The sequence below is a fragment of the Oncorhynchus mykiss genome, chromosome 14, assembly GCF_013265735.2.
Source record: "Oncorhynchus mykiss isolate Arlee chromosome 14, USDA_OmykA_1.1, whole genome shotgun sequence".
Classification (NCBI taxonomy): Eukaryota; Metazoa; Chordata; class Actinopteri; order Salmoniformes; family Salmonidae; genus Oncorhynchus; species Oncorhynchus mykiss.
The window spans coordinates 33,613,272-33,628,115 of record NC_048578.1 but is presented as its reverse complement, the minus strand read 5'-3'; the positions used below and the strand labels follow the sequence as shown (position 1 = coordinate 33,628,115).

The 14,844-nt window shown below is 41.7% G+C and overlaps 1 protein-coding gene across 3 annotated transcripts in view; it reads left to right on the top strand.

Moving 5' to 3' along the window:
* The window catches only part of LOC110487786 (glutamate receptor 3), a 254,309-nt gene that overhangs the window by 125,293 nt on the left and 114,172 nt on the right, over positions 1-14,844 (top strand). For all 3 annotated transcript variants that reach the window (XM_036943367.1, XM_036943366.1, XM_036943368.1), the window contains exon 4: positions 10,399-10,586. In XM_036943367.1, the coding sequence (XP_036799262.1) occupies positions 10,399-10,586 (188 nt within the window). The remainder of the gene's footprint in view (positions 1-10,398; positions 10,587-14,844) is intronic.

Genomic DNA, 14,844 nt, shown 5'->3' with positions numbered 1-14,844 from the left:
TGCACCATCTAGGGAACATAGTGCCATTTGGGATGACGTCTGTAAAAACACAGGCAGGAAGCAAGAAGCGTGACGTCTGTCTTGCAGGCAGGAAGCAAGAATCGTGACGTCTGTCACACGGGCAGGAAGCAAGAATCGTGACGTCTGTCACACGGGCGGGAAGCAAGAATCGTGACGTCTGTCACACGGGCAGGAAGCAAGAAGCGTGACGTCTGTCTTGCAGGCAGGAAGCAAGAATCGTGACGTCTGTCACACGGGCAGGAAGCAAGAATCGTGACGTCTGTCATGCAGGCAGGAAGCAAGAATTGTGACGTTTGTCACACAGGCAGGAAGAAAGTAGGTTGACGTCTGTCACACAGGCAGGAAGCAGTTAGCATGATGTCTGTCACACAGGCAGGAAGCAACGTGGAGCCGATCTCACTGACAGCTTGATCTCAGACAACAGCTCTGCTTTTAACACAGAAAGCCCTGGTGCCATCTGCTTTGATGGGACTGATCTCAGACAACAGCTCTGCTTTTAACACAGACAGCCCTGGTGCCATCTGCTTTGATGGGACTGATCTCAGACTGCAGCTCTGCTTTAAACACAGACAACCCTGGTGCCATCTGTTTTGATGGGACTGATCTCAGACTGCAGCTCTGCTTTAAACACAGACAACCCTGGTGCCATCTGTTTTGATGGGACTGGACTGGATGGGCATGGAAAGAGGATGGAAGAAGATACATAGGGAAGAGTCAACCCTTACTCACTGACAGAGTGGGCTACACGCATAGGGAATGTTGTCACTGAAGAGAGCACAGTATGTCTGATGTTGCTAGTTGGACATATCCTCTGATATTCTTCTGCCAGAAAGATACAGTATGTTCAAAGGAAAGATGAGAAAAGGAGATTACAGTTTTACCCTGATGATCAGAGGCTCCCATACACACACACACACACACACACACACCATCACCACCACCACCACCACCACTTGTACTGCAGTGATTTATAGAGGACATCTTGTTGTTGTCTTCCAGACAGTGTGTAGTCGACCATATTACATTTTTAGATGTGATTCAGGTGTGAGGAGAGATGCTCTCTTATAAGGATGGCTGTAAATGGGATGTATAGTTCTGCAGCTTAAATAGCACCCTATTCCCTATATAGTGTGCTACTTTTGAATATACTGTATGATGCCATTTGTCTGTGTTGAGCTGTGTAATAAAGGTAGGATACAGCAGGGGGTTATGAGAAGTGTCGAACTCTGACTCTGAGGTAGGATACAGCAGGGGGTTATGAGAAGTGTCGAACTCTGACCGTGCCTCAGAGTTCCTGATGCACTTCATCAGATAATGAATCAACAATGATGTGGTCATCAATCCTGTCTGGCAAGGGCATGGTCTTATTGTCTGTGATTTAGACTAGCATGGATGGTCATGCAAATTCAGCCCCAGCCCGGTGAAGCATTGAATCGTCCATATTTAACTTTCAATGTTAATTAGGCCAGAGAGATCTGATGAGCGAGCAACTAACAGGGCTATAGGAGAATGATTACCACATCCATACACCATGAGCTAATCTGGTGTTATCTCTATTTGTTTTATTTGTTCACGCTGTTCTGGGTGAAGAAGTAGCTGTTGCGTCCCGTCATCTTTGCTGCGTTCGTTTGTTCACGCTGTTCTGGGTGAAGAAGTAGCTGTTGCGTCCCGTCATCTTTGCTGCGTTCGTTTGTTCACGCTGTTCTGGGTGAAGAAGTAGCTGTTGCGTCCCCTCATCTTTGCTGCGTTCGTTTGTTCACACTGTGTTTCCTCTCTTCCTTCTCATTTTGACATCTAAATGAAAATGTAACTTTGCTGCTGACTTCTCAGAAAAGAAAGTGTGGAATAAAAAAAAATTGAATGTCATCCAATTCTGCTAAATAATATTTACCAGCTAAATCCATCTCTTCATTTCCATACAAATGTAAAACTAGGGAGGCATGGAATCTTCTCTACATCTCAAATTAATCAAAAATGTTCACATAGAGATCAGGGTGCTGCCGGCAGCACGGAGAGAAAGAGCGAGAGACAAGGAGGGAGGGAGAAAATGACTCCTTTCAAAATAAAAGCCATTTGAGATGCTAATCAGAATGACCCGTCTCTGTTTTTACATCTGAACATTTGTTTTACTTCTTCTAGCACAATGATGATTTAAGACAATTGGACGGATTGGAAATATGGATGAATGCATATTCACAATGCCCTCTTTCTTCATCTTCTTTCCTCTCTACTGTTCCCCCCCTTCGGACTGAAGGGAGCGATAACTTCTGCTGCTTATGAAGTGACAAAATACTTCCAGGGTCTTCATTTTATAATATAACAGCCTTTTAAAATGGTCTGAAAAGTCCCTGTTAAAGGACCTGTCTCTAATGCTAATGGTACAAGCATCAGGGATTACAGTGTTGTCAGTCTACATATTAAGCATCAGGGATTTCAGTGCTGTCAGTCTACATAATAAGCATCAGGGATTACAGTGTTGTCAATCTACATATTAAGCATCAGGGATTACAGTGCTGTCAGTCTACATATTAAGCATCAGGGATTACAGTGTTGTCAGTCTACATATTAAGCATCAGGGATTACAGTGTTGTCAATCTACATATTAAGCATCAGGGATTACAGTGTTGTCAGTCTACATATTAAGCATCAGGGATTACAGTGCTGTCAGTCTACATATTAAGCATATTAACCTGAACATAACCACCACTCTACCTGAACATAACCACCACTCCATCCGAACATAACCACCACTCTACCTGAACATAACCACCACTCCACCTGAACATAACCATCAATCTACCTGAACATAACCACCACTCTACCTGAACATAACCACCACTCCACCTGAACATAACCACCAATCTACCCGAACATAACCACCACTCCATCCGAACATAACCACCACTCTACCTGAACATAACCACCACTCCACCTGAACATAACCATCAATCTACCTGAACATAACCACCACTCTACCTGAACATAACCATCAATCTACCTGAACATAACCACCACTCTACCTGAACATAACCACCACTCCACCTGAACATAACCATCAATCTACCTGAACATAACCACCACTCCACCTGAACATAACCATCAATCTACCTGAACATAACCACCACTCTACCTGAACATAACCATCAATCTACCTGAACATAACCACCACTCTACCTGAACATAACCACCACTCTACCTGAACATAACCACCACTCCACCTGAACATAACCAACAATCTACCTGAACATAACCACTACTTCACCTGAACATAACCACCACTCTACCTGAGCATAACCACCACTCTACCTGAGCATAACCACCACTCCACCTGAACATAACCACCACTCTACCTGAGCATAACCACCACTCTACCTAAGCATAACCACCACTCCACTTGCTCATCAATGCCTTTCTTAAAACTTGTTATGGCTGCAAACCCAATACCGAGATCGATATGACAACTACTAGTGAAAAAAGAGGGCGCCAAATTCAAACCACAGAAATCTCATAATTACAATTCCTAAAACATACATGTGTTTTATATAATTTTAAAGGTAATCTTGTTGTTAATCCCACCAAAGTGTCTGATTTTCAAATAGGCTTTTCAGCGAAAGCACTACAAACGATTATGTTAGGTCTCCACCAAACCACAATAAGCACAGCCATTTTCCAGTGAAATATAGCATTCACAAAAAGCAGAAATAAAGATAAAATGAATCACTAACCTTGAATTATCTTCATCAGATGACACTCATAGGACTTCATGTTACACAATACATGCATGTTTTGTTTGATAAAGTTCATATTTATATAAAAAAATCGGAGTTTACATTGGTTTATTAGATTCACTAGTTCCAAAAACATCAAGTGATTTTGCATAGCCACATCGTTTCAACAGAAATACTAATCATAAATGTAGATGATTATACAAGTTATACACATGGAATTATAGATATACCTCTCCTTAATGCAACCGCTGTGTCGGATTTTTAAAAAGTTGACGGAAAAAGCAACACATGCAATAATCTGAGACGGAGCTCAGAACAGAAGCCAAATTAGCCGCCATGTTGGAGTCAACAGAAACCAGAAAATACATGATAAATGTTTCCTTACCTTTGATGAACTTCATCAGAATGCAGTCCTAGGAATCCCAGGTCCACAATAAATGCTTGATTTGTTCGAAAATGTATGTTATTTATGTCCAATTAGCTACTTTGGTTAGCGCATTTGGTAAACAATTCCAAAGCCACAAAGCGCGTCCACTATAACGTGACGAAATGTCCAAAAATTTCGTAACAGTCAGTAGAAACATGTCAAACAATGTACTGAATCAATCTTTAGAATGTTGTTTACATATATCTTGAATAACGTTCCAACCGGAGAATTAGAATGATTTCAGATGACCGGTGGAACGCAGGTCCTTCCCCTGTGAACGTGCATGGTGAAAGCATGGTCAACTCGTGGCAGTGGTGACTATTTCCTGTGTCATTCGACCCCCCTTCATATTAGAGTTATCAGACACAGTTCTATTGACTGTTGACATCTAGTGGAAGGTGTAGGAAGTGAAAACTCATCCATATCTCGCTGTAATTTCAATGAGAGCTTGGTTGAAAATCTGCCACCCCAGAAAACAAACAGGAAGTGGAATTTCTCAGGTTTTTGCCTGCTATATGAGTTCTGTTATACTCACAGACATAATTCAAACAGTTTTAGAAACTACAGATGTTTTCTATCCAATACTACTACTAATATGCAAATATTAGCAACTATGACTGAGGAGCAGCCCTTTGAATATGGGCACCTCTGTGCACCTTTCATCCAAGCTACTCAATACTGCCCCTGCAGCCATAGGAAGTTAAAATCAATACACAGAAGTATATATTTTTAAACCTGCATATTTTGCTAAAAGAAATCCAGGTTAGAAGGCAATATTAACCAGGTGAAATTGTGTCACTTCTCTTGCGTTCATTGCACGCAGAGTCAATGTATATGCAACAGTTTGGGCCCCCTAATTTGCCAGAATTTTGACATAACATTGAAGGTTGTGCAATGTAACAGGAATATTTAGACTTATGGACGGTTCCGTATTTCACTGAAAGAATAAACGTCTTGTTTTCGAGATGATTTCTGGATGATTTCTGGAGTTTCTGGATTCGACCATATTAATGACCTAAGGCTCGTATTTCTGTGTGTTATTATGTTATAACTAAGTCTATGATTTGATAGAGCAGTCTGACTGAGCGATAGTAGGCACCAGCAGGCTCATAAGCATTCATTCAAACAGCACTTTAGTGCATTTTGACAGCAGCTCGTTGCTGTGCTTCAAGCATTGAGCTGTTTATGACTTCAAGCCTATCAACTCCCCAGATTAGGCTGTGAAATGGCTAGCTAGTCAGCGGGGTGCGCGCTAATAGCGTTTCAAATGTCACTCGCTCTGAGACTTGGAGTAGTTGTTACCCTTACTCTGCAAGGGCCGCGGCTTTTGTGGAGCGATGGGTAACGCTGCTTCGAGGGTGGCTGTTGTCGATGTGTTCCTGGTTCGAGGCCAGGTAGGGGCGAGGTGAGGGACGGAAGCTATACTGTTACACTGGCAATAATAAAGTGCCTATAAAAAAATCCAAAAGTCAAAGGTATATGAAATACAAATCGTATAGAGAGAAATATTCCTATAATTCCTATAATAACTACAACCTAAAACTTCTTACCTGGGAATACTGAAGACTCATGTTAAAAGGAACCACCAGCTTTCATATGTTCTCATGTTCTGAGCAAGGAACTTAAACGTTAGCTTTCTTACATAGCACATATTGCACTTTTACTTTCTTCCCCAACACTTTGTTTTTGTATTATTTAAACCAAATTGAACATATTTAATTTTATTTGAGGCTAAATTGATTTTATTGATGTGTTTTATTAAGCTAAAATAAGTGTTCATTCAGTATTGTTTTAATTGTGATTATTACAAAAAACATGTTTAAACAAGTCGGCCGATTAATCAGTATCGGCTTATTTTTTGGTCCTCCAATAATCGGTATCGGTTTCGACGTTGAAAAATGATAATCGGTCGACCTCTACTCTCTAGTGCAGGCCATTTGATTTGTGTCATCTCTAACACCTGAGGACTGAGGAGGGTGAAGGGTACAGTACAGACTCCTTATGTATCACAGCAATGGTTACATTATGTAACCCATGATTACTTAGCTGGTTTATACTCTGTACATGTAGTGGAGGATGAAACAGTCATGACCTGGATGTGTGTGTACATGTTTGTACAGTGTGTTTGTGTTTGTTCAATCGCCTCGCTCCTCACCGAAAAGGTAATTTGGTGGAGAGGGGAGATCCGCAGTGGCAGGGTGCATGCTGGTTGTAAAGACACAGAACCTAAGTTGCTCAGCCCCTATCATCCCTGTGCAAGCAAAAACAACCACAACTTGATGTTGTTGTGGTCTGTGTGTTTGGCTCTGTGAGGTTAATGTCTGTAGTAGGTCCATAGAGACAAGGCAGGTAGCCTAGTGGTTAGAGCGTTGGGCCAGTAACTGAAAGGTTGCTCGATCGAATCCCCGACCTGACAAGGTAAAAATATATCGTTCTGCCCCTGAACAGGGCAGTTAACCCCCTGTTCCCCAGGCACCAAAGACGTGGATGTTGTTAAAGACAGCCCCCCCCCCCCCGCACCTCTCTGATTCAGATGGATTGGGTTAAATGCGGAAGACACAATTCAGTTGAAAGCTTTCAGTTGTACAACTAATTAAGTATCTCCCTTAGCGAGGTAGACTGACTCACTGGGAACAATAAACTACATGCTTTTTTTCTCTCTCTGCTCTCTTTCTCTTCACTCTCCTGTGACAAGGCAATTTGCATAATCCCCATATATTTCATTGTTCGCAATAATATGAATCATCATTTGTGATAAATCAGTACATCTGACAGGAAGTGTTTCGGAGGTAGAATGTGCTGTTGTAGTGAGTTCTGTACGCTAAGGCTTGAGTTCCTATAGCAAAAAGGACAGTTTGTAGAGTTCAATGGGTAGATGCTGGAAAAAAAGAGCTTTAGTGCGTCTACCTTCACGAGAACAATCACATTGTCTCTGACTTAATGATTCATTTTCATTACCGCCGCTCATATTCTCTCTCTCTCTCCGTACATCTACAAAAAAAAAACATGTTGTAAAGAAAAATATTATTTCAGCTTGAAGGAAACCTACAATCTCTCACTGAGAGCTCTAGCTCTGTTAAATTAAAATATGTCACATGTGAATTAAGCATGAATCATTCCAATGATTTATTCTACAGTACTGGTAACCCTATTGCCCACATGGCCCAATGTACCTTGGTCAAAAGCAGTGCACTAAATATAAAACAGGGTTCCATTTGGGCAGCAGCCACCACAATAGGGGGAGCTGGATAAATCTTTCATTTTTTATTTGCCTTTATTTTTAATTGAGTTGGCACAACGTTCCAATGACGTTCCAATGACAGATTGGAGGTAAGATAGTGTTTCTCTACAATGTCAATGTTAACATGAGGTTGACTTAAATGTCACGATTAAACCATGTCAACACACGATCACATCGACCATCAGCCGTCAGCCATCTAACGTTAGCTCTAGTTAATAATATGGAGGTCATCAGCCCTCCTCTAGTTAATAACATGGAGGTCATCAGCCCTCCTTTAGTTAATCACATGGAGATCACCAGCCCTCCTCTAGTTAATAACATGGAGATCATCAGCCCTCCTCTAGTTAATAACATGGAGATCATCAGCCCTCCTCTAGTTAATAACCTGGAGATCATCAGCCCTCCTCTAGTTAATAACATGGAGATCACCAGCCCTCCTCTAGTTAATAACCTGGAGATCACCAGCCCTCCTCTAGTTAATTACCTGGAGATCACCAGCACTCCTCTAGTTAATAACATGGAGACCACGAGCCCTCCTCTAGTTAATAACATGGAGATCATCAGCCCTCCTCTAGTTAATAACAGGGAGATCACCAGCCCTCCTCTAGTTAATAACAGGGAGATCACCAGCCTTCATGTAGTTAATAACATGGAGATCACCAGCCCTCCTCTAGTTAATAACAGGGAGATCACCAGCCCTCCTCTAGTTAATAACAGGGAGATCACCAGCCCTCCTCTAGTTAATCACATGGAGATCATCAGCCCTCCTCTAGTTAATAACATGGAGATTATCAGCCCTCCTCTAGTTAATCACAGGGAGATCACCAGCCCTCCTCTAGTTAATCACATGGATATCATCAGCCCTCCTCTAGGTAATAACATGGAGGTCATCAGCCCTCCTCTAGTTAATTACATGGAGATCACCAGCCCTCCTCTAGTTAAACACATGGAGATCACCAGCCTTCCTGTAGTTAATAACATGGAGATCATCAGCCCTCCTCTAGTTAATAACATGGAGATCATCAGCCCTCCTCTAGTTAATAACATGGAGATCATCAGCCCTCCTCTAGTTAATCACATGGAGATCACCAGCCCTCCTCTAGTTAATAACATGGAGATCATCAGCCCTCCTCTAGTTAATAACATGGAGATCACCAGCCCACCTCTAGTTAATAACAGGAAGATCACCAGCCTTCATGTAGTTAATAACATGGAGATCATCAGCCCTCCTCTAGTTAATAACATGGAGATCATCAGCCCTCCTCTAGTTAATAACATGGAGATCACCAGCCCTCCTCTAGTTAATAACATGGAGATCATCAGCCCTCCTCTAGTTAATAACATGGAGATCACCAGCCCTCCTCTAGTTAATAACATGGAGATCATCAGCCCTCCTCTAGTTAATAACATGGAGATCACCAGCCCTCCTCTAGTTAATAACATGGAGATCACCAGCCCTCCTCTAGTTAATAACATGGAGATCATCAGCCCTCCTCTAGTTAATTACATGGAGATCACCAGCCCTCCTCTAGTTAATCACATGGAGATCACCAGCCCTCCTCTAGTTAATTACATGGAGATCACCAGCCCTCCTCTAGTTAATCACATGGAGATCACCAGCCCTCCTCTAGTTAATAACATGGAGATCACCAGCCCTCCTCTAGTTAATAACCTGGAGATCACCAGCCCTCCTCTAGTTAATAACATGGAGATCACCAGCCCTCCTCCCGTTAATAACATGGAGATCACCAGCCCTCCTCTAGTTAATCACATGGAGATCACCAGCCCTCCTCTAGTTAATTACATGGAGATCACCAGCCCTCCTCTAGTTAATCACATGGAGATCACCAGCCCTCCTCTAGTTAATCACATGGAGATCACCAGCCCTCCTCTAGTTAATCACATGGAGATCACCAGCCCTCCTCTAGTTAATCACATGGAGATCACCAGCCTTCCTCTAGTTAATAACAGGGAGATCACCAGCCCTCCTCTAGTTAATCACATGGAGATCACCAGCCCTCCTCTAGTTAATCACATGGAGATCACCAGCCCTCCTCTAGTTAATCACATGGAGATCACCAGCCTTCCTCTAGTTAATAACAGGGAGATCACCAGCCCTCCTCTAGTTAATCACATGGAGATCACCAGCCCTCCTCTAGTTAATCACATGGAGATCACCAGCCCTCCTCTAGTTAATAACATGGAGATCACCAGCCCTCCTCTAGTTAATAACATGGAGATCACCAGCCCTCCTCTAGTTAATAACATGGAGATCACCAGCCTTCCTCTAGTTAAACACATGGAGTTCACCAGCCCTCCTCTAGTTAATAACATGGAGATCACCAGCCCTCCTCTAGTTAATAACATGGAGATCACCAGCCCTCCTCTAGTTAATAACATGGAGATCTTCAGCCTTCCTCTAGTTAAACACATGGAGATCACCAGCCTTTCTGTAGTTAAATAAACTTCATATTTTCTGGTCAATGCACAATTTCATTTACTGTCTGTCTTTTCTGTCTAAAAGGTTTTAATAAATAATGTCAGATTGTAATGGGGACAAATTACCTTCTGCCATCTCATAAATGATGTATTTTTTACAATAAGATGATCAGCTTTTGTGTTTTCACTGGGTAGATTTAAAGTATGTCTAACGTCTGAAACACGTTACATTATCTGCAACCCCTTTCTTAGTTGATTCAACTTATTATAAATGTGCTCTGGTTCCTTTTCTACCCCTCTCTCTCACTCTCACTCTCTCTCTCTCTCACTCTCTCTCTCTCTCTCACTCACTCTCTCACTCCCACTCTCACTCTCACTCACTCTCTCTCTCTTTCTCACTCTCTCTTTCTCTCTCTCATTCTCACTTTCTCTCACTCTCACTCTCCCTCACTCTCACTTTCTCTCACTCACTCTCTCTCTCTCTCTCTCTCTCTCTCTCTCTCTCTCTCTCTCTCTCTCTCTCTCTTTCTCGCTCTCTCTAGGTTTCTCTATCCTTCAGGCCATCATGGAGTCGGCCGTAACCAACAGCTGGCAGGTGACGGCTCGGTCTGTGGGGAGCATCACAGATGCAGCAGAGTTCAAACGGATCATCGAGGAGATGGACAGGAGGCAGGAGAAACGATACGTCATTGACTGTGAGGTGGACAGGATCAACACTATCCTAGAACAGGTAGGACTCAGACTCAGACTTACAAAACACACTGAGCTATAGGTTTACCTACCGCAGGACTCCCCTCGAAGCAAACCATTGACTATGTACAGACCCAGCGTGCGACAGAGCTGCAGGAGTTTATGTTTTGTAGTTGTGTCTAGAGGGGCATATGGGGGAGGGAATACTGTCACCTTCAGGTGTTTCTCTCCTTGTGTGCTGAGAGTGTCATGTTCTTAGGTCTCCACAGTCTAGTATATGTCCCTCGGCCTGGAGATGGTTGATCTCCCCCTCTAGGATGAAGAAACTGTCTTCATTAATATCTGGGTATTCTATTGGGGGATATAGGTAACACACAGGAGGACATTTTTCTCTGATGAGATCATTTCCATAGTTATTTCAAACCAGATATAAAATGCTCCTTTTTTTATTAATTTAATCAAGTGGGTTATGTCTGCTCTATACCAAATTAGCATACCCCCTGAGTCCCTTCCCTGTTTCACTCTGTGTAGTTTGATGGATGGGACTACCAGCTCTCTGTAACCTAGAGGGCAACCAGTGGGTCCATCTCCTCTATACCATGTCTCTTGTAGAATAACATTGTCTGTATTTCTGAAGTCCAGGTTCCTGCTCTTTAGGCTAAAGGCAGATGACCTCAGGCTTGTGATATTCCAGGATGAGATATTGAAGGCTTTGTGTTCCATAAAGTGTATAATGCATTTGGTTGTGTGGTTTGGCCTCCGACAGGTATGTGTGAGCAAAGCCTGCTCAGCATCTGATACATGCCACTGGCTTGGGCCAGATTAGCTCTCTCTCTGTCCCCCCCCCCCCCCCCCCCCCCCCCCACCACCACCACCACCTTTTCTCAGGGCTTAATGCCTCTACACTGCTTAATAACCCCTCAGTTTACCGTTGCAGACGTCTATATGTCTCTATGCCTGAAAGGCAATCAGACACATAATTGTATTCCTCTTGTTGATAGCATTTCACTTAGCTATATTATATTGGTTTCTCCCTGCTTTACAATATCCCCTCAAAGAGTGTTAGTTTCAGTCTAATTCGATACCGGAGTCATAGTTTAACTCTGAATTGCTTTAGGTATTCATTAATTGTGTGTCATGTTATTACCGTCGCGCAGCTAAATGTCCTTACTCGATAATTCTAGGGTAAATTGTAAAAAAAGAAAGAAGATCTATTCAACCTATATTCATTCAGTTCAGGATAAGCATGGGATTTTAAAAGGCTCTGTAGAGAATATACTGTCCTCAGACAATTTAATGGCTGCGTCTTTAACGGGGTTCTCAGATTTACTACCTATAATAGTACTAATAGTACTAATACTACTAATAGTACTAATACTACTAATAGTACTAATAGTACTAATAGTACTAGTCTGCATGTGTTCTAAGCATTTTCATGAGAAATCACTCAATGTCTCTGTTCTCATATTTAATGAGGGTTTGGTCGCTGGTGTAATCACCCCCCCCCCCCCCCCCCCCCCCCTCTCCCCCCTTCAATATTGTATCTTGTTCATTTACTGTAGCGTTTAAGAAGAGAGGAGGCACTCAACACAAGGCCTTCACCTCCCTCCAGGGCAGCAGTGGGCATACTCACACGTACATGCTCAGTTCCGTCGCCTCATCGTGGGTTGTCTAAGCTTCAGCTGATTGGACTCATTTTTCCAATGCCTCAGTGATGACTCAGAAGCTGCTAGACTTTGCCATATCTAGCCCCCTAGGGATTCCATTATTCTGTAAGTCTGGCCCCCTCGGGTGTTCCATTATTCTGCAAGTCTGGTCCCCTACGGTGTTCCCATATTCTGTAAGTCTGGCCCCCTAGGGATTCCATTATTCTGTAAGTCTGGTCCCCTAGGGATTCCATTATTCTGTACGTCTGGTCCCCTAGGGATTCCATTATTCTGTAAGTCTGGCCCCCTAGGGATTCCATTATTCTGTAAGTCTGGTCCCCTAGGGATTCCATTATTCTGTACGTCTGGTCCCCTAGGGATTCCATTATTCTGTAAGTCTGGTCCCCTAGGGATTCCATTATTCTGTAAGTCTGGTCCCCTAGGGATTCCATTATTCTGTACGTCTGGTCCCCTAAGGATTCCATTATTCTGTAAGTCTGGTCCCCAGTGGTGGAAAAATGACAAAATTGTCAAACTGTAGTAAAAGTAAAGACCTTAATAGAAAATGACTCAAGTAAAAGTAAAAGTCACCCAGTAAAATTCTACTTGAGCAAAAGTCTAAAATATTTGGTTTTAAGAATACTTAAGTATCAAAAGTAAATGGAATTACTAAAATGTACTTAAGTGTCCTGTGATGATCAGTACAGATATATATGTTTTGCCTGTCATACAATGCACTGCAGCTAAATGAATCCAATGGTGAGCCTTCCCTTACAACTTAATAGATAAGGCACCACTACTCTCTCTGGGTGTTTCCCAAATGGCACCCTATTGTTCCAGAGCCCTATGGACCCTGGTTAAAGTAGTGTACTTTCTAGTGAATATGGTGTCAATCGGAACAAGTCCTCTGACTCACCCCAATGACTGTAATTCATAGAACAATCAACAACAACAATATGATGATGTCATATATAATGTATGTAATGTATATAGCATTGCACTCACAGATGAGGACAGTAAACAGATGGTATTTATATTATAACCCACTGATGAGGACAGTCAACAGATGGTATTTATAATATAACCCACTGATGAGGACAGTAAACAGATGGTATTTATATTATAACCCACTGATGAGGACAGTCAACAGATGGTATTTATATTATAACCCACTGATGAGGACAGTAAACAGATGGTATTTATATTATAACCCACTGATGAGGACAGTAAACAGATGGTATTTATATTTTAACCCACTGATGAGGACAGTAAACAGATGGTATTTATATTATAACCCACTGATGAGGACAGTCAACAGATGGTATTTATATTATAACCCACTGATGAGGACAGTCAACAGATGGTATTTATATTATAACCCACTGATGAGGACAGTCAACAGATGGTATTTATATTATAACCCACTGATGAGGACAGTCAACAGATGGTATTTATATTATAACCCACTGATGAGGACAGTCAACAGATGGTATTTATATTATAACCCACTGATGAGGACAGTCAACAGATGGTATTTATAATATAACCCACTGATGAGGACAGTCAACAGATGGTATTTATATTCTAACCCACTGATGAGGACAGTCAACAGATGGTATTTATATTATAACCCACTGATGAGGACAGTCAACAGAAGGTATTTATAATATAACCCACTGATGAGGACAGTCAACAGATGGTATTTATATTATAACCCACTGATGAGGACAGTCAACAGATGGTATTTCTAATATAACCCACTGATGAGGACAGTCAACAGATGGTATTTATATTATAACCCACTGATGAGGACAGTAAACAGATGGTATTTATATTATAACCCACTGATGAGGACAGTCAACAGATGGTATTTATAATATAACCCACTGATGAGGACAGTCAACAGATGGTATTTATATTATAACCCACTGATGAGGACAGTAAACAGATGGTATTTATATTATAACCCACTGATGAGGACAGTAAACAGATGGTATTTATAATATAACCCACTGATGAGGACAGTAAACAGATGGTATTTATATTATAACCCACTGATGAGGACAGTCAACAGATGGTATTTATATTATAACCCACTGATGAGGACAGTCAACAGATGGTATTTATATTATAACCCACTGATGAGGACAGTAAACAGATGGTATTTATATTATAACCCACTGATGAGGACAGTCAACAGATGGTATTTATATTATAACCCACTGATGAGGACAGTCAACAGATGGTATTTATATTATAACCCACTGATGAGGACAGTCAACAGATGGTATTTATATTATAACCCACTGATGAGGACAGTAAACAGATGGTATTTATATTATAACCCACTGATGAGGACAGTAAACAGATGATATTTATATTATAACCCACTGATGAGGACAGTCAACAGATGGTATTTATATTATAACCCACTGATGAGGACAGTCAACAGATGGTATTTATATTATAACCCACTGATGAGGACAGTCAACAGATGGTATTTATATTATAACCCACTGATGAGGACAGTCAACAGATGGTATTTATATTATAACCCACTGATGAGGACAGTCAACAGATGATATTTATATTATAACCCACTGATGAGGACAGTAAACAGATGGTATTTATATTATAACCCACTGATGAGGA